Source organism: Leguminivora glycinivorella, chromosome 3 (assembly GCF_023078275.1).
Source record: "Leguminivora glycinivorella isolate SPB_JAAS2020 chromosome 3, LegGlyc_1.1, whole genome shotgun sequence".
NCBI classification, from domain to species: Eukaryota; Metazoa; Arthropoda; class Insecta; order Lepidoptera; family Tortricidae; genus Leguminivora; species Leguminivora glycinivorella.
The window spans coordinates 4600243-4620845 of NC_062973.1; the positions used below are offsets into that span (position 1 = coordinate 4600243).

At 37.8% G+C, this 20603-nt stretch overlaps 1 protein-coding gene across 2 annotated transcripts in view; it reads right to left on the minus strand.

The window, feature by feature from the left end:
* The window catches only part of LOC125242666 (bone morphogenetic protein 1), a 136938-nt gene that overhangs the window by 4691 nt on the left and 111644 nt on the right, over window positions 1–20603 (minus strand). For both annotated transcript variants that reach the window (XM_048151518.1, XM_048151519.1), the window contains exons 8-18: window positions 15892–16122; window positions 11353–11493; window positions 4428–4631; window positions 3906–4018; window positions 3475–3623; window positions 2808–3013; window positions 2310–2482; window positions 1824–1952; window positions 1305–1531; window positions 686–800; window positions 141–321 (exon numbers count right to left, since the gene is read on the minus strand). In XM_048151518.1, the coding sequence (XP_048007475.1) occupies window positions 141–321; window positions 686–800; window positions 1305–1531; window positions 1824–1952; window positions 2310–2482; window positions 2808–3013; window positions 3475–3623; window positions 3906–4018; window positions 4428–4631; window positions 11353–11493; window positions 15892–16122 (1869 nt within the window). The remainder of the gene's footprint in view (window positions 1–140; window positions 322–685; window positions 801–1304; window positions 1532–1823; window positions 1953–2309; window positions 2483–2807; window positions 3014–3474; window positions 3624–3905; window positions 4019–4427; window positions 4632–11352; window positions 11494–15891; window positions 16123–20603) is intronic.

Consider the following 20603-nt stretch of genomic DNA (forward strand, 5'->3'; position numbering starts at 1 on the left):
TTTCTAGCATCCTGGATTATCAAAAAATTGTAATTTGAAATCCAGGTAAGGTCTTCTAAGACCGTTTTCTCGTAGCAGTACAGGACCTGGTACCTGGCTTCACTAACCCACTATCAAAACAAATCATGCAAGTAACTTACCAGTGGAATGCGTAGCCAAGAACCCTTTCCTTTGCACAGACACGTCCGATTTGAATACGACGTACATCTGGTTCTGAGACGCCACCACAGGATGCGGCAGCTTGCCGCCGCAGAAGCGGCCGAGGGTCTTCTCATCGGCTGAGGCACCGTCGTAGATGGTCACGTGGTCGTATGCGCATTCCTGGAGGGATTTTATAGTCTTCATAATTGTACTGAGCAGATCTAAATACTTTGCTAGAGAGGAATTTAACCCTTTCAGGCGAGCAATGTGACGTCATCATGTAAGCACTTTAATTGACCCTGCTTGCTTGAAAAAGGTAAAAATTACAGACCAAGCAATATTGTAAAACCCCTCGGTCGGCAGAACACATGTCTTGAATTCGAGGCTTCTTGCCTCGCGAGGGAATAACGGAAGACAAAGGCTCCCTTATGTAAAATGGCTTGACTGTCTAGAATCAGTCTAAATCTTGCAGCTTAGGTGCGAATGAACATGTCCTGGTAATGATACCTTCAGTGCAAGTCTTGTAATCAATCAAGATGAATACCTGATGTGGTTCCAGCTCAAAAACGTTGAAAATCAGCTTAACTCGGTGCCCAGGAGTGGTTGAGAACTGCCACACACAGTCTTTCCTCGAAGGATACAGATCAGGATAGTTTGGACTGCAAATAAATTACATTATCATTGATTAAAGACTAATCAATTAGGAGAGCAAACAGATAGGATTCTCTAAGCTGGAGCCCAAAATACTGGACATTTCAGATCAACAGACCAATGAGGAGGCACACTCAAAGGTTATGACAGATGGTGCCACCTTATTAGTCCATGGCATAGATAAAGAATTTCATACGTGAGAGAGAGAAATATATATTTTTCTCTCTCTTTCACATATAAAGGACAGTGACATACTTGCACAGGCGCCAACTGGCGGGATAAAATGTCAGCGTGCCTCCTCATTACCTAATGATACTTTCTGTCAGCTACCGCAGACCATGGAGGCAGACAGCTGATAAGTTGAAAATGAGTCACACTCGTCAATAACGAGGAAGCAATGGAGAAGAGAAGAATGAATTAGTAGGCATCACTGTCAATAAAAACCAAGCAAAATTGCGCTGAATGTTACAGATGTTTTGAGCTTTTTGACTGAATTTGGCAGATAATTTTACCTGACAATAGTCCCATGCGGCTGCGTCACATCATGCTTACACCCGCCCTCCTTGCAATCCTGCTTGTTGGGATGCAGCGTGAAGCCACTGCGACAAGCACATTCGTAGCCACCCAAGGTATTGTGGCACTCGTGTTGGCAGCCGCCGTTGTTTTCTGCGCATTCGTCAACGTCGATGTAGTAGGCTGCTGCGAAGCCGAAGCGGTGGACTGACGCGTCGGAGGTGAACTGAAATTGTTATCAGGAATAATCTTAAAGTTTGAGTGTTTTCTGGCTTATAAGGGGACCGCTGATACAAGATATAGATTTCAAGCATTGGCTCAGACTAATCAGCGATACTAAACGATGTAAAAGACAGAAGTTTGATCCTGAAAGCGTTAAATATGAGGAGAAATAGGATTCCGAAGGAGTTAAAGCCTTTATATATATAGCTATTAAAGCAAAGTAGTTATTTTAAAAAGAGATTAGATAGACACAGAACACAGGCAGACTTATCAGCAAATAGATATTATTCGCTTACCTGAACTCTTAGCACATTTCCATCAGATGTAACAGGAGGAGGCAGTTGGGAGCCACAGAAAGCACCATGCCGCCGTAACTTCTCAGCACTCAGGCGAGAGTGCACGGTCACACTGTCATATTCACATTCCTGGAACCAAAAATATATAAAAATTGTGAATCTGAGAACTAGGAGGAAATGTAATTTAGAGCTGACAGCTACAAAATCGTGTTCTTATTGGTCGATGGTCGTTTATTTTAATATAACTGCAACCTTAAATACCGTAAAAAAGAAGACCTCTGCCGGATTCTACAGGTTTAGCCCATGGTTGACTGGTAGTGAATGCCTTCCACCATTAAGTCCGCCATTTGTACTTTTTGATTGTGCAATAAAGTTTAAGTAAATAAATTATTTCCATAACCGGAGCGTTCATGGAAAATAACGCCTTTGTAACTATCCAGTGATATTGACATTCTGTCTTGATATTTCTGTCTAGTTATATCTTACCTGCTGATACATGTTGTTCCCCTCCAGGTCAAAATGCGTGAAGTTTAAAGTGATCCTATGGTTCAAAGGAGCCACGATCTCCCACAAGCAGTTCTTGGATGGCGGGTACAGGTCGGGGAAAGACGGGGAGGTTATGGTGCCGTTGGGGGCATCCAAGACTCCACCACAAGCGTCTGAAAGATAAATAATTAGTGTTATTCAGTGATATCCGCGACGACTTTTGTAAAGTTTAGGTAAGATTCCTACCTCTTCAGGACTACTTCTTTGTTTTGCCAGAAGGATTCTCCAAATGGCTAATGCAGCTATGAAGCAGTTACCATTAAGAATGAAGAAATCACCTTAAATTTCTTAAGAATGTTGTGCGACTAATTTCCAAAGAGCCATATAATGTCGACATTTTCTTCGCACTGAACCACCGCATCGAAAACGACACTCATTTTATATACCTAACAGATATTTAGCAAGCCAAATGATGTACTAAACTTCAATACCGCTTACTTTCACATTTCTTCCCATCAGAATGCAGCTCGTAGCCAATATCACATGCGCATTCGTAACCTCCCAGTGTGTTGACACAGGAGTGGCTACAGCCGTGGTCTATGATGGAACACTCGTCGAACTCTTTCATGAAGGTGGCTGAGAACCCGGCCTTTTGGACTGAGCTGTCTGACTCGAAGATCACTAGGAGTTTGTTGGATGTTGATCTGGAAAGTTATATTTAAGAGATAATTATACATGCCGATTGTCCGGAACAACATTGTTTCGTGATGCGTATTACTAAGTGAAGCCTGCAGAAATTACAATAAAAGAAGATCTTGCTATCGACTTTTTCACTACAAATATTCTAAGCCTACTTGATGAAGGATCCTGTACTTCCACTTGCTGTGATGAAAATAAGTGTGTTACCAATATTGATTATCTTTAAGTAACAACAGATTTTAACTGCTTTCAAAATTACCCAGTTAAGTTACCATATCAAAGTCAAATATACCTAAGAGTGCCACACACTCAAGATCATTGGCCACGACATCTTAGCAGATGATTATTGCAGTGATTTTATTGTGTGGTGCCGATACATCGTCTTCGCATCGCCACACACTGTTACGTCAAATTAGTCAGAGCTTTGACATTATCCACCTATTGCTTAATATTTTTGTACACGTACCTGATGTCAGGAGGAATCTTATGTCCACAGAAGACTCCAATAAGAGGGCTGTCCATAGAATGCCCATCGCGAACTTTCACTTTGTCGTAGGAACAGGTGTCGTGGTTCTCCACTTCGAAGGAGTGGAAACGGAGAGCCACTTGGTAATCCTGGAATATTATTTTAGTATTAGAGACATAAATGATGAAATAGATAAAGAGTACAAAAGAATTTCAACAACGGAGCATCAGGAGCGTCCAAGGAAATAAAGAAGTGGAGTTATATTGCTACAAGAGCAGAGTCTTAAGTTTCTGACGATGATTAAAGACGTGGCGATAATAAAAGCACCGGACAAGATTCCAATATTCAATTAATAACGTTAACGAACAACAGATGAAATATGTATGTATTTGTTTTTTTATTTAACAATGTGTGTTAAATATTGTACTTACCTCTGGAACAGACAGCTTCCAGATGCACAGTTTATTGGGCTGATAATCGTCAGGGTAGTTCGGAGACTCAAGATGTCCGCTGCTGTCCACTTCGATGTCTCCACCACACACAGCTGAAAACAAAATGCTTTACACTACCGTAGGTTTTGTAGGTTTCCAAATCTAACCTTTACGTATTTGTGGAAACTTGAAGGTTTTTTTTTATCTCTAAGTTCTTTAGAAAGAAATATCAGTAAGAACCGATTTTATAGCCTGGAATGCCTACACAATTACGTAATTACCTACTAATACTACACGTTAATTACCTACCTACAACAAATATTTACGCTTCTGTAACCTTTCGTCTGCAACAAGAGCCTCAATCGAGCTTCAGCATCTGTTTTTGCGCAATTCATGTCGTATTTAATAAAATACGCATTTATGACGGATCAAAGTTGGACGATTAAGAAATTCATAAAATTTCAGGTTAAAGATAAAGACGGTCATCACAAAATACAAAGACTAACTTCTGGATGTCGGTACCTTCATAATGCGCCTTAAATCCTTTGAACGGTTTAGGCCTAAGCCCCGGCTGGTAGACCACGGTCAGCCTGGACCCAGTAGACCTCATCATAGGACCCTTGCCCGAGCCACATATGCGGCCCAAGACTGGCGCGTTCGGCATGTAGCCATCTCGGATCTCCACCCATTCGGAGCGGCACTCTTCGGATTTGTGGATATCGATTTCTGTAAAGAAGCAGAATATTATGAGTAAACTTTTACCAGATAGTTACGAAATATAAAAGGAGAATTTAGCTTTACGAGCTTTACCTGCAATCAACGTTAAGGGATAGGTGCATAGCAACATTAGTCGGAAGCAGTATTGTGCTCTGTAATAACCGAAACCTCCTACTCCTTACCACAGAGCACAAGACTGTTTCCGACTAATGTACTAGTGCAACCTTTTCTTTGGCATTGATTATAAAAATTCGATTTTAGTTATGATCGTAAAGCTAAATATTATAATTACAATGTAAAGATAAACAATCAACTTTCCGCAGCAAAAGAAGAGACAGTGGACTGCAGAATCAAACTGTTTCTATTGCTAGAATGTTTGATCCCACATTTTCCGTATCAGTAATCAAATACGGTGACCATTAAAATTTAAAATACAAAAACGAGAACTATCATGATTCACAAGAAACAACAGAACATGAAATGTTATAGATTCACCACACAAAGCCACAGCCGTCAACTAGTACAGGTACCATTGAGCAGACAACGGAGATTTATCGTTCCCAATGACCGACTTCGAAAGGAATAAAACTGGCCGTAAATTCATTAATTCAGGGAATACATTTGCTGGGTGAATAATTGTGTGCGCGGAGAGCTTTGGCAGTTGCAGAATGAACAGATATATGGGGATTTTATCCCTTAGACCTTGTGAAGTGGATAAGGATATAGGTACTGAGAGATTTTGTATAGCGATACTGACGCCAAATCACTAAATATAGTTGAATTTGATGGTAATCCTAGCGAAGTGAGTGGACAACAATTTTGTACTGTACTGTAGTACTAACAACGAAATTACAAAAAATGGCTTTTATTACACTTTACGCGTATTTGTGTGTGATTGCTTAATCACCTCTCAAAAGCGGTTTGAAAAATTTCTAAATATTCAATTGCTTTTTTTTACTTTTTAAAAAGGATAGAATTTCAAAAAAGTTTTTGTGATATTATTAGGCGTTCATTTTACCAGACCAGACCTAGCTATACTTCTACCTATACTTCTTTTTTACGAGCAGAGAGGTCAGAAGAGTTTGAGGCGCGATGCCGGCCTTTAAGACGGATGTTTGTCATAATTACATTGATTTCTAAACATTCATCCTATTTTCTGGGTTTTATAAATATATTTAATACTTGTTTATTTACACAAAAAATCTTGCCTTTTACCATTATTAGCAACAGGTCACCCGGAATTCCCTCACAATGTTCATTGGGCACCGTGACGTCACAACAAAAGATGTGTCGCCCGGATTTATAGCTGTTCCAATTGTGTCCTTTGTGTTGGTCGCCTTTGTGACTTTGCAAATAAATGTATATAAAATTCTGTGAATTTATGTGGAAATATCTGGACTGATGCTTGAACAGGTAACCGTTGAGTCCGTTGAAATATTCAATTTTATTTGAATTAAATAAGAATGTGTTCATTTATAATACTGGTGATTTTTCATATGTTTTGTTGTCTCTACGCCGTGTTTTTTTTGTTTTCAGTTAAATTCGACACGTAGCTAGGTTTATTATCAGGAACCACGCTGTATAACTCTTAGTTTAATTCGCAAAAAAAATTTAATCATTTTCATACATAATAAATTAATTTATTATTGTGAGAGACCCTTGAGAATAAAATTCAAGTTAATGTCAAGTGATTGACGGCACATGTCAAAACAAACAACATTAGGAATTGGTAAAGGTTGTCACACACGTGTTCAGTAATTAATCTTTATTTTTTTAATAACTCGATAACCGTAAAAGTTAAGACGCTAGTTTCTTAGAGAAATTAATTGTATTTGATCTAAAGAACCTTCCCTTAAAGTTAACGGAATTCAATAAAAACAGGGTGTATGTCGTTTTATGCCGCTTATTTTCAATTCTTCTGTTGTCCTTTGTTCTCTACTCTTTACGTCGTACTATTTCGTTTTAAGATTACACCGACGTTACTTAAATAATGTTGCATTTCGTTGGATACGGAGTGTCGACGACTGGTACATACAGGGTGAAATGAAAAGGACTGTTCAAACTTTGCATACTGAATTTTGAAGTCAAAATTAACAAATTTTATTATGTGATGCTGAAACCGCGAAAAATTGTCAGTACCATTGAAATGAGCGGCATCATGACAGTCGGAATACTCGGAATATATCATCATCATCATCATCATATCAGCCGAAAGACGTCTGCTGGACATAGGCCTCCCCCAAAGATTGCCACAATGACCTGTCCTGCGCCACCCGCATCCAGCGGACTCCTGCGACCTTCACCACCTGGTGGTTGCAAGGTGGACTGATGACCTCATCAGTCCACCTTGTGGGGGGCCTACCCACGCTTCGCCTTCCGGTACGCGGTCGCCACTCAAGAACCTTTCCGCCCCAACGGCCATAGGACTCGGAATGTATGGAACATCAGCCAAATTTTTTTTGCGATTTCAGCTTAGGAAAGGGTAGATAAAATATACTTAAATAAAAAATTCGCGGTACAATATTTTTTCCAAGCCCTCCTATTTTTGGAGGGTTGCCAAATTGCAAATTGTGAACGATCCAACTGCGGTAGGTATAGTTGGTTCACCCTCACGGGTAACTAGCAATTAGTTAGTGATTGATCGTGGTCGAAAATTGCCTTTTCAAATAGCTGCAAGTAGGAAGAAAAAAAATTGTGTTATTTTAGGAGTCTGCTATCAATAAGTAATCGGAGTTCCCTGAAAAATCAATCTCTCACACTGGGCTGTTGTTGATGAAATATCAATAAAAATATTGTTTTTGTGTTAGTTACATAAACTTTCAGCGATAATCTACATTCAGCATGTGAAAAAAGTAAATTTTTGGACATATTTTATGCTTAATTGTCGTCACAAAACTGAAAGCGAGTTAATTTTTGTTAACGACTTTATAACAGCCCATTGTACCACCATTTGAAGCAAGGGCTCTATTTTAGATTCTATCTTCACTTTTGACCAGGCGTGATGTGACTAGGGTCAATCGCCGGTCAAGGTTTTATTAAAAATCTCAGTTCTCCATATAATTACCTAAGGCTTTTACATTAAAACAACTAAATTTCCCTGAAACTTTTTACTAACAAAAGGATAAGGCTAAAAAATCTTCAAGACTAAAGCAACGACTGCGTAAACCGTCACTTAAACCATTTTTCTGGCCCAGACATTTAACCCTCCATAACCTGCCATTCGCAGAAAAAAACCTCAGTACTAATATTACATGTTGTACTCGGAATGTTATAGGCAACAATAACTTTCCACTCGGGCGGGCCGAGGCAATACCAGTACCGTTCGGAACACATATACCAGTGTAAACAGACCTCAGTGAACACATAACGGGTCTTCGTACCCCTGTAAAATTTAAGAAGATTCTTAAAATAAAAAACGTACCTACTGCTCATTTTTCTGGTACTTAAGTGATATTTTGGATTTTTTTTCCATCCTGTGGGAAAACGTCAAATTTTAGAAAGATACGCAAAGATAACAAGTACATACACGCCTCGGCCAGTAAATAAGAAAGCCTGAGATCACGTGTGTGTAGACCTCGGCTCCGCCTCGGCTAAACATGTATCTAATGAATTACAACAGACACAAGAATTTTCTCGGACATTTCTTTCTTACTGGCGATTGGCTTAAGAATATTTAACTCTTGTAAGAGTTGTAAATATATTTTAAAAAAAAGTTTTTTGCTCCATTAATATATTTAACAAAAGTAAAAATAGAAGAATGAAAAAAAAAACGCAGAGGAAAAATATGTGAATCAATTTAAAATATTCAAGGAGAAAACTGTCATAATTATAAAGTTTTTTAACCGGTTTCGCCTTAAGGGTGCAGGGATAGCTCAAGGTAACCTGGTTGGTTACGTCATAAATCTCTGGTCACTATAGTTTAGGTTACATTTGTGGTGGTATGGAGTTTAGAGGCTTAAAATAGGAATTTTAGTGAAAACGGTGAACGTGGATCGATGGGTGCTGTCAATCGCATAGTTGGTGCATAACTTTGGTGTCGTGGATTATGTTAGTCAAGATTTGTTGTTTATTTGTGGGTGATTTATTGTTTATTTTGAATCTATTTAATCAGATACAGGATTACAGTATAACATACTTAGTCAGTTCTAAAGTTCTGTCACAAAGGTTTTAAGTGACTGAGTGAGTGAGTGAAAAACTTTATTGACAGATATTTCTTACTATGCATATGTACATGGTTTGAAAGCTCGTTTCATACTGAATAAATTGCAATATTACTTAAAGTACTTTGCTGTCGCAGTTTCGCGTGGTTCCTTGTAACATCTGAAAATTTGGTAAAAAAAACAAGTCAAGAAACACGCGACCTCTTCCGGACGTTTTTATTTTTTATTTATTTTTGGTTGGCTTAATATGCTTTAATGATACTTATTATAAACGCTGGGTCTTTTATCTTTAAGTTTGTATATGATTTTTGTGAATTAAATGGACAATATTGCTACTGTACAACGTTTTGTTGCACATTCCCGTTGATGATTGTGAAATCTAAGCGTTTTACTGAAAAGTACCCAAGTTCTAAAGGTTACTAGCAGACTTAAAGATTTCTAGGAAAATGAAAATACCAGTAATTCAATATGCCCAAATTCAGAGAACTCATACTAAAAAAATAATTATTTTATTTGGCTAATGTAACAATGTTTTTTTCTTCCTTTTGCGAAGTCTATTTTTTCCGCGTGCTGACGTCTATCGACAAACTCAAAGTAATCAAGGATTCTTAAAAATCACGATCTACATTTTCGATCGTTTATATCACATTTTAATAAGTATAAAACAGGTTTTGATATCATGTATTTTTTATTGAATAAAAACCTTTATATACAATTTTATCAGTTAAAGCATTTGTGACAGAACTTTAAGACCGACTAAGTAGAAACGGAATAATCTGTTAATTAACTACTCAAACAAGGCAAATAAAGGCAGCATATAAAATCGATTGTAAAGAAGTTAATCAAGAATTATAGTTTTTGTGTATACATTCGCTGTTAAATACCGTGGAATCTAATATATGAGTATCTAAAACATACTATTAAACATAAAGATCCTCGATTAAAAATTACCGAAGGTATGTCATTTCAAGCCAGACAAATATTTTGCCGTATGCAAAATCTGACGGCAATTTCCACAAAAGTGCCAAGATTAGATCGGTATCTTACCCAAATCCACCCGACCATTGTCCCGGCACTCAGACCGTGCTTGGGCCCACTCTACATGAAATTGAGTTGCTCGAGCCTTCGGCAAACTCTTGAGACCGCTCTTTTGTGGATAATGTATAACGGATATTGCATGGTTATTATCTAATTTTGTTAGATAATCGAGATTGAAATTGTGATTAGCGTTTTACTTGTCAGAGAATATTTTTGTATCCGTACTCGAAAATGCATTTGAGTTGTGAATTAGACCTCACTGTGATATGATAAAAATCTGTAGTTAACTTATGTCAAAAAATTCTTCAAGAGAAAACGTAGTTTTTCAACATCCCATACATGTTAGTATTTATCTGGTTAAAGTTAGAATCAGGCCGTTAGAGATGCAGAAAATAATTAATGAATATTCGAAACGAAAATGTTTAACTAAAATAAAATGATCTGAAATTAACGCGGCCCCGTTTCATAATGTAACTTAATTCAAGATCCTCGATGTCTGTAACAATTAGGAGAACAATTTTAATGTTATTAAAACAGATGTAATCGGAAGTGATTTTAATGTGCTAAGAAATGCTGCCCCACTTCCCTACTTTCTGCGTTTACAGGATCCTCTATGAAACTTAATGAAATTTGTTTGCTTGTCAGTGTTTTACATCATTGTCAACTGAGTCTGACATAATTAGGTAAATTGAAACGATTCGTATTTTTTTAAATGAATTTATAATTTGATTGTTATGATGAATTTGAAGGAAAATAATTTAGCCTTTCTACTTCTTTAAAGTACCTACAAACTAATAAAATCAGCGGCCAATTCAGACATAAATACACCATAAATCTATTTCGGCTTGCCGGTTATCAAATGGAAACTAAATAAAGCGAAAACTAAACCAATGAATCAAAGATTGTCTGCTGCACTGACGTTTTGAGCTGCAGTTTAAAAAGAGAAGTTGTGCGGGCAGCAGTCCAACTAACATCCATCGTCTACAATAGAGGGTTAACAGAACAAGTTAATGGATTGGGTAAATAAAGCGTTGCGGAGCAAATAAAACTTCTAATTTGTGTGTAAGTTTTGTTTGATATAAAATATTATTGTAATTAATCGTTCAATCATAGCAAATTTTGGAAAGAAACGAATATAAGTGCCTACTTACTACCCTTTAGTTTAAATAATATAACCTACAGAGTACTCGCAGCAAATCACAGAATATTTGGGGTTATTTTTGTGACCAAAAATAAACCTTTGACCAAGACCTTTTGACTTTCATACCGAAATATATCGATACTGAAACGTTTTTAGGATACTACTTGAAAAAAAAAAAATTGATTAGTGGTGTAAAAAAAACATTCACGTCAATCGCAGCATCAAGGCGCGGCGCGCGGCGTGGCCTGTGCGGTCTCCGAGACCGGACCATTTAAAAAACCACTCGCAATTGCCGAGGAGCCTAGTCGCCAGTGTAACATACCTTCTACCAACCTTTACCGATGCCTTCTGCTTGGTCTTCTATAGATACGGTTGTAAAGTAGGTACTCACCAGTGATGTTCAGTACTACTCGTTCACCATGTGTAGCCACTATCCGCCACTCGCAGCGTTCTGGTGCGGTCGGTACGGTCTCCGAACCCCAGCCGGGCGAACTGAACCAACCGGAGTTGCCGAGGAGCGTGCGTCCACATTCTGTTGATAATTAACACCAGTTAATATCTATTAAAATAAAAAAAAATATTATGAATTATAAAAATATGGTCTGATGGCAGTCGCTTTCGTAAAACTAGTGTCTATGCCAAATTTGAAGGAGGACGATGAAACAAACTGTATATACCATTCATGTTGGGAATATGTCTTCTACGAATATCTGATAAAGTCGGACCAAGTTAAGTTAGCAATGATTTTGTTAGCCTTGCTTAAGACAGTAAGATTTGCTTGTGCTTAAGATTTAAGAAAGTCCTCAAACGTCGCCATTTTAAAGAAGTATGGCGATGACGTTTACCTACAATAACATTTGCGCCGGCAACCTGTCAAAAACGCTGCCAAAAATCTTAGTACGACTCTACCTTATATAGTATAATACATATAAGTATGGACATAAAATAGTTATAACTTTATAACCTTTTTATTTTCAAATCCTGAATGGTGCTTCAAATAACAGTTGCCATCAGCGGAAGCCGACGTTTTATCTATTTTGATTTATTGCTATTTGCCGAGGCGAAAAACGTTTTAAAATTGCAAAAGCTCGGAGTTTAAAGGATTAAATAATATAAATATTGTAAAATTACTGATAAAGTATAACCTCTCAGTTGCTTTTTCAAAGTTACTTATGAGCTCGTCTGTATTTTTACGAAATTTTATTTTATATCTTTTAATTCAGTGGTCGCGTTTATTTTTTGTTTTTCCAGTTTCCAGTGATTTAAAGTGCTTCAAACTTCACATTTAATTTATAGCACGTAAATTATATATTAAAAGTTATTTTTCCCTCTTGGAAGATAACTTGAAAACACAAAACAGATGCTTTATTTTTACCCTATATTTGAGCTTTTCTTCTTTGTTACATCATGTTCCTTTAAGGTTCTGAATATAGCTCCGTAATTTATGTTACGTGTACTCGCAATTATTAAGTTCGCAATTAGCTGTAATAATTAGGATATCGTTGATCAATGCCAAACTAAAACTCATAATCTCAGTCTACGAAATGTGACAAGTTAAAGAGAGCCTGATTTATAAATATTTTGTTCGGTGTAGGACTTAAGTTTTCACACGAATGTTAAATTATTGGATGTATGTAATGTGTGTCCTATCTTAGTATCTGTGTTTAAATGCTGGTAGATTTACAAAAAACATTCAACTTACTAGCACACTTATACAGCAGGTTCGACTGGGCTATATCAGACACGCTCAACCTGACTCGTTGTCTAATCTCCGGCTACTTCTCTCCAGCGATAGACTCCTATCTGAGTATCTATGTTGAACTACTAGCAAATTTATAAATAAATTCAACTTACTGGCACATTTATATAGCAAATTCGTCTGGGCTATATCAGACGCATTCAATCTGACTCGCTGCCCAATCTCTGCTCTCTTTTTCCCATGGACTTCCAACGGCAGAATCCTGTCCAAATTTCCATGATTACCAACTAGGGAATTTATAACAAAATGATCAACTTACTAGCACATTTGTACAGCAAATTCGTCTGAGCTATATCAGACACACTTAATCTGACTCGCTGCCCAATCTCTGGTCTCTTTTTCCCATGGACTTCCAACAGCAGAATCGTGTCCAATTATCCATGATTACCAACTAGGGAATTTGTAACAAAATGATCAACTTACTAGCACATTTGTACAGCAAATTCATCTGAGCTATATCAGACACACTCAATCTGACTCGCTGCCCAATCTCCGGCTTCTTCTTCCCATGGACTTCCAACGGCAGAATCCTGTCCAAATTTCCATGATTACCAACTAAGTAGGTAATTTATAACAAAATGATCAACTTACTAGCACATTTGTACAGCAAATTCGTCTGAGCTATATCAGACACACTCAATCTGACTCGCTGCCCAATCTCTGGTCTCTTCTTCCCATGGACTTCCAACAGCAGAATCGTGTCCAATTATCCATGATTACCAACTAGGGATTTTATAACAAAATGGTCAACTTACTAGCACATTTGTACAGCAAATTCGTCTGAGCTATATCAGACACACTCAATCTGACTCGCTGCCCAATCTCTGGTCTCTTCTTCCCATGGACTTCCAACAGCAGAATCATGTCCAATTATCCATGATTACCAACTAGGGAATTTGTAACAAAATGATCAACTTACTAGCACATTTGTACAGCAAATTCGTCTGAGCTATATCAGACACACTCAATCTGACTCGCTGCCCAATCTCCGGCCTCTTCTTCCCATGGACTTCCAACGGCAGAATCCTGTCCTAATTTCCATGATTACCAACTAGGGAAATTATAAAAAAATTATCAACTTACTAGCACATTTGTACAGCAAATTCGTCTGAGCTATATCAGACACACTCAATTTGACTCGCTGCCCAATCTCCGGCCTCTTCTTCCTATGGACTTCCAACGGCAGAATCCTGTCCTAATTTCCATGATTACCAACTAGGGAAAGATAAGTACTTTCCTTGAGAAATATAATATCATCACGGATGCTCAGCATGGTTTTAGGCAGTCTAGAAGTACTTCTACGGCCCTGGCGCGTTTTACGGATGAAGTGTACAGTCATTTAAATCATAAAAAGTACATAGGGGTGCTTTTTATTGATTTTAAAAAAGCTTTCGATACGCTGGACCACGAACAACTACTGCAGGCCATGGAAGAGTGTGGGGTTCGTGGTCCGGTGTTGGACTGGTTCCGTACATACTTGTCGAGACGCACTCTGCGCGTCTCCGTGGCCGGTGTGCGCGGCGACGAGGCAGATGTGCAGACCGGGGTGCCGACCGGCTCGGTGTATGGCCCACTTGGGTACATAATGCACGTAAACAGTCTAACTAATGTTGTGCGGAACTGTTCAACATACATGTATGCGGATGACACCTGCTTGCTATATGCTGATAAAGACCTTAGTAAAGTACAAAATTATATACAAAAGGATTTTGAAAACATATTAAAATGGTCTCACGATAATGGTTTAATATTAAATACCGAAAAAACTAAATTTTTGCTTATAAAATCACCATTTACGAAACAATGTCAGGCGCCAATCCAAATTATTGGTCATACGTACGATTGTTTGCACACCGAAAAACGTGACTGTAAATGTAGATTTATAGAAGTAGTTGATAAGTTTAAATACCTAGGTCTAACTATAGATAAAAACATTAACTGGAAAATACACATAGATGCAGTATGTAATAGGCTAAGATCTATACTGTGTAAAATTATTAGTTTAAAATATATAGTAAATAATAAAATATTACGAATGTTATACCATGCACTGGCTGACGCTGTAATTGGGTACGGTTTAATAGCTTATGGACGCACATTTAAAACCTATTTGGATAACATATTAAACTTACAATTGCGTCTATTAAAAAACATAATAGATAAAAAAACCAAAACAAATTGTAGAAACGATTACACGATCCTATTTAAGAATTTAAACATCCTGCCAGTGCATGATAAAGTTAAGTACTTGATAGCAACGGAACAATTTAACAATCCCGATTTTAAAACCCCGCGAATATATACCCGAGCGCCTAGAGGGACAAAGCGTCGTCGATATGTGGAACCTACCGCCAGCAACTATTATGGCAAACGGACCCGCCGCTACATCACACCGCGATTATTTAACACATTAGGTACATTAGAAGACGAATGTCGAAGTAAAAACATCTTTAAATCAAATATTAAGAAGTTGCTATTAGGTACAAAGCCTGAATGAAAAATTACCCTCGCATTTTTAAAATAGTTACTGAACTGATTAATTAAGGGGTGCTTGGTCCCTTTCTCACATATACATAAGTCAACATGACAGATAGGGACAGCGATTTTTTGGCTAATTCAGGTTTTTTAAAGCGTTAATGAAAAGCGCCATTAGTAATTCATAAGATATTATTATCTATTAACACTAGAATAAGTCTTTTAATATAATTTAAGGTACTAACTTTGAAAATGAGTGCTTCATTTCGCCGTTAAACGTAAGTTTGGCGAAAAAACTAGAAACTGTATAACTGTAATCTTTGTTTTCAATAAATTAAAAAAAAAAAAAAAAAAAATTATCAACTTACTAGCACATTTGTACAGCAAATTCGTCTGAGCTATATCAGACACACTCAATCTGACTCGCTGCCCAATCTCTGCTCTCTTCTTCCCATGGACTTCCAACGGCAGAATCCTGTCCTAATTTCCATGATTACCAACTAGGGAATTTATAACAACATGATCAACTTACTAGCACATTTGTACAGCAAATTCGTCTGAGCTATATCAGACACACTCAATCTGACTCTCTGCCCAATCTCTGCTCTCTACTTCCCATGGACTTCCAACGGCAGAATCCTGTCCTAATTTCCATGATTAACAACTAGGGAATTTATAACAAAATAATCAACTTACTAGCACATTTGTACAGCAAATTCGTCTGAGCTATATCAGACACGGATAATCTGACTCGCTGCCCAATTTCCGGCCTCTTCTTCCCATGAACTTCCAACGGTAGAATCGTGTCCAGATATGTGCCTTTGCTGAAAGTGTTCCTGGCGTAGTGCATGATGGAATCATAGTCGTACGTCTGCCCGAGGGAGTTCACTTCTTCTTCTGTTAGCTTGTTGAAGTTGTATTCTTGCCCTGAAAAGAAAAGAAATATGAGAAAACCCACACGTTGGCTTAAAAACCTATTCGGCCAGCATAAAATATAAGTTGTTATAAGCCTACATACAGAATGAAAAAAAAAGGTCCGTTCAAACTTTGCATAGTGACTTTTAAGGTCATAATGAACAACTTTTATTATAAGACCAATGCTGAAATCGCGAAAAAAAATTTGGCTGTTCCATAGAAATGAGGTAAGTAGAAAAGAAATGTATTTGATACGGGACTACCTCTACATTCCTAATGACGTTTGTTCGAAAATCACTTGGCCTAACTCATTTGGCCGAATTATGAAATGCCTAACGCTCTTTTGGCCTAACGATCATTTGGCATAATTTAAATTTTGCCCTAAAAATGACATTACCCAGAACCGATTCGCTGTTAGAAAGGTAGGTTTAGGTTAGGTTAGAACCGTGACCTCACACAAATCCGAATCGCTTCTAAAAAAGTGGGTTTTAACGGCGTTAGGCGAAACAATATTAGGACATTTAAATTAGGCCAAATGATCATTATGCCAAAAAATATTAGGCGATCTAAAAATCGAAGAAAAAACTTTAGGAATCTAGATATACATCCATTTGATACAAACCTACCTATACCTCAAAAGTCACTATGCAAAGTTTGAACGGTTATTTTTATTACACCATGTATGAAAGTAGTTTGAATCTCTATTTAACTAACAATTTAGAATACAAATTAGGTAAATTAAAACCAACACCACGTTGACCCATATTGCCTCAATAATCACAAAAGACGTAACCGTCTGTAAGGCTTCATACAACTTTCTACCAGATATTCATGCAATAAAGTCTTTTTAAAGTGATTTTCTTATGGCGGTTGCTTGGTTGGTTGCCATTAAATGTTTAACAGTTCATTTAGCAACAGCTTCGGACTAATTCTAAGTTTGAGTCTTTAACCCTTTGTTGGCAAGTCGTTCCAATCGGCTTCTGAATTTAATTCCGTTTACAATTTCACCATTCAGCTGTTACAATATTCTCGTAGTTTTCTAAATAGGCTGGGGTTCGTTTTTAGCCCCCGACGCAAAAACGACGAGGTGTTATAAGCTTGACGTGTTTGTCTGTCTGTCTGTTTGTCTGTCTGTGTGTGGGTGTCTGTCTGTGGCATCGTAGATCCCGAACGGATAAACCGATTTAGATTTAGTTTATTTTGTCTGAAAGCTGAGTTAGTCGGGAGTGTTCTTAGCCATGTTTCATGAAAATCGGTCCACTATGTCACGGTCGGGGATTTTTCAACATTTTAATTTTGTGGTTTAGGTTAGTTAATAAGTCAGGGTTCAACCCCATACCACCCCCAGAATCTAAGGCAAATTTTTAAGAATTAGCTTGAAAACATAAACTACGATGACGCTCTGTATAAAGATTTGGGGGGCAAATCTCGACTGGGGGCAAATGTAACTGATCCATTTTTTCCATGTTTTACAATGTTTTGCACTATTAAATAGAGTGTCCACCGGTTATATATGGTAGGCGTATTCAGTGGATACGTGTAGAACTCAACATCGTAGTGTAATAATGGAAAAAATGGATTAGTTAAAATTTCCCCCAGTCAAGATTTGCCCCGCTGTACCTTAAAGATATTTATTTTTACGTTCCTTGTTCAAACTAAAAAATTGCGAATTAATGCACTGTAGGTAGGTAGCAATATATGTTAGAATAACTATTCAAAACGTAGAACTATTTATTGACTTTTAATAGTTCACGCGAAGTTTTAAGCGTTTTAACTAAAACTTTATGAAGTTAAATACTAACTCTAGGTCCGAAGCTTAATTCTAGCTCAAACAGTAACCTTATCCGAGTCAAGCGCAACTTAATTTAATCCCAAATTCCCACTCACAAAGTTATCAGCAAAACTCAAACGATTCAGCACCCAGCCGGCCTAGCCAAAGTGACAATAGCAAACGCTACGTGACTATCGAAGCGCAGTCTGACTCTGTCGCATCACTACGGAATAGCCGAAATGACAATCACCGACGCTAGACGCCGATCAAAACTAAATCTGGCTCTGTCGCGTCACTAACAGCCGGCCTAGTCAAAGTGTCAATCGTTGACGCTACTTGGCGATAGAAACTCAGTCTGGCTCTGTCGCTTCAATGCGGAAGAACCATCCAGATAGTATATTAGCTATGATAATAATATTATTGTGAGCGTATGTGGATTTCATCTATTATTTTCGGTGAAAGAAAACATCGTGAGGATACCGGACTAATCCCAATAAGGCCTAGTTACCCTTCGGATTGGGAGGTCAGATGGCAGTCGCTTTCGTAAAACTAGTGCCTATTATTTGTCAAAGCGGACCCCAGGCTCCCATGAGCCATGAAAAATGCCAGGATAAGGCAAAGAGGATGATGATGATGATGTGAATTTTATCTACGTTCCCAGAAGAGCGAAAAGGAGAGCTAATTTGGATGCGCTTACGAAGCGCAAGCGATTGTGACGTTGGCTAAGCACTCCGAAGAACTTTAACAATGCTGATTTACAAGTACCTTGTTGTAAATTTAACTGTAATCGGGCGTTGCAAAGTTTAAATTCCTTTGGAACTAAATCTGCAACCTGAACACTGCTTTAAGAGTGTACGGTTAGCATCCATTTTGAATAGAGATAGTGGTTTTGGTTTTGGCCGAATTCTGACTATTTTGCCCATTCTCGGTCAAATGACCGAATATTCGGCATAACACGCGAAATTTTGTTTCGAGTCAAACTATCCGCCAAGAAGGAACAAAGTTAGTTAACGTTTATTGTTCAAAACTAGTATAGTATTAGTATTTAAAATCAGTCAAAAAAACTAATAATGAAAATAAAACAGTTTTCGATTAAGATATTTTCAAATAAAAATATCTATGAAACTTTAGGTCCCAGCTCGAACATGTTTTTCACAGAAGCGTCTGCTGGGCATATCTAACTGGTGACCGAAGAGCTGGCGACCTCGCACAACGTATCAGCATTGCGATATAGCGAGGAAATGTCGACAGCATCCTTGGTACAATACTTCAAGGGCCTGTTTTAGATATAAGCTAGCTATGAAGTTTTATTAACATCGAATAATCTGTAAAGTGGCCGAACAGGCCGAATACCGAATAGTTGTCGAATATTCGTAGCGTCTCTAGTTCAACCAGTTCAAACTTGCAAACATAGTTTAAATACCTAGTGGCCCACTGGGCTTATTAACGGTATTTTAACTATTCCTGGGTAAGAGAGGCGACCCAATTATTATGTGTCGTTGAGATAAGGATACCCTTGTGGCATGTCCTACCTACATAGTGGGCAATTTGGTTGCTAAAGTTGTATTTCAAACTTTGTAAAACGGTGTTTTGCTCAGTTGTTGGGACCTGTAGCAAGTATGAGGACAATTTTGTCGAAGCTTGAATAATGAGACAGACAGACAGATTTTTAGAAATTCCGGGCATGCTTTACCGGGTTGCGAAACCAAGACCATCGGATTAGCAGGTAGGGTATATGTATAACAAGGCCAGACCATTGTTGATTATCGCTATCAGATCGCTAAGGGACTGAACGAATGTTGTCTTAGCTACGCTCCCAGGTACAGGTAATCATTCTCACGTTGTTAAATCCGTTGGCGCTAGTACACGAGCGCTTAATGACATGTCACGCTATATCCGACCGGACCGATTCAGGTTCGGTCGCCATCAAAACGTAAAGTCCGTCTAGCCATGTTTTTATTCTTGTCATGTTTTTTTAGTTTTTTAAATTTATGCTTTTGTTCCTTATGTTTCTTCTTTTGTATGTTACCTTCCGTGATTTTTCTCACTTAATGGTCTCACCGGAAGACCAGCGCTGGAAGTCGCCAGCAATATGCTGAGGTGAGGCCATTTCGTGGCACTTTATTTCTATTCTATGTCAGTGTAAAATTGTTTATTATCTGTGTGCTTTCGAATAAAAAATATTCTATTCTATTCTATTCTAAAATGATCTTAGGACATACCGCACAGATCAAAGAGATCTCCTGTGTACATAATTCTCACAATGTTTGACATTTGAAGTCACTCCTACGAAGAATTAGCGGTCGAGAGATGAATCCCCTTGGCCTGATCCTAGGAAATAGATATTAATAACTTGGGTTCGATTACAAATTATGTTTACTCGGATAAGATTCCTTTGAGTCTGAATTCTCATTGGTAAAATTTATGGGTATATTCAAATATTTGTTAAATGTGAATTGAACGATTTGCCTCATCCTTTGTAATGCGAACTGCAAAGGAATGGAATACGCTCCCACCATCTGTGTTCCCAGATAAATACGACCTCGGTCTCTTTAAAGCAAGAGTGAATAGGCTATTACTGAATCGGCGAGCTCCATCTTAGACTCTGTCTTCACTTTCCATCAGGTGTGACTAGGGTCAATCGCTGATCAGTCTACATAAAAAAAATAATTAAAAAATTACTTTGTCGGTATAAATTGATTTATTCAAGGATAAATATTTT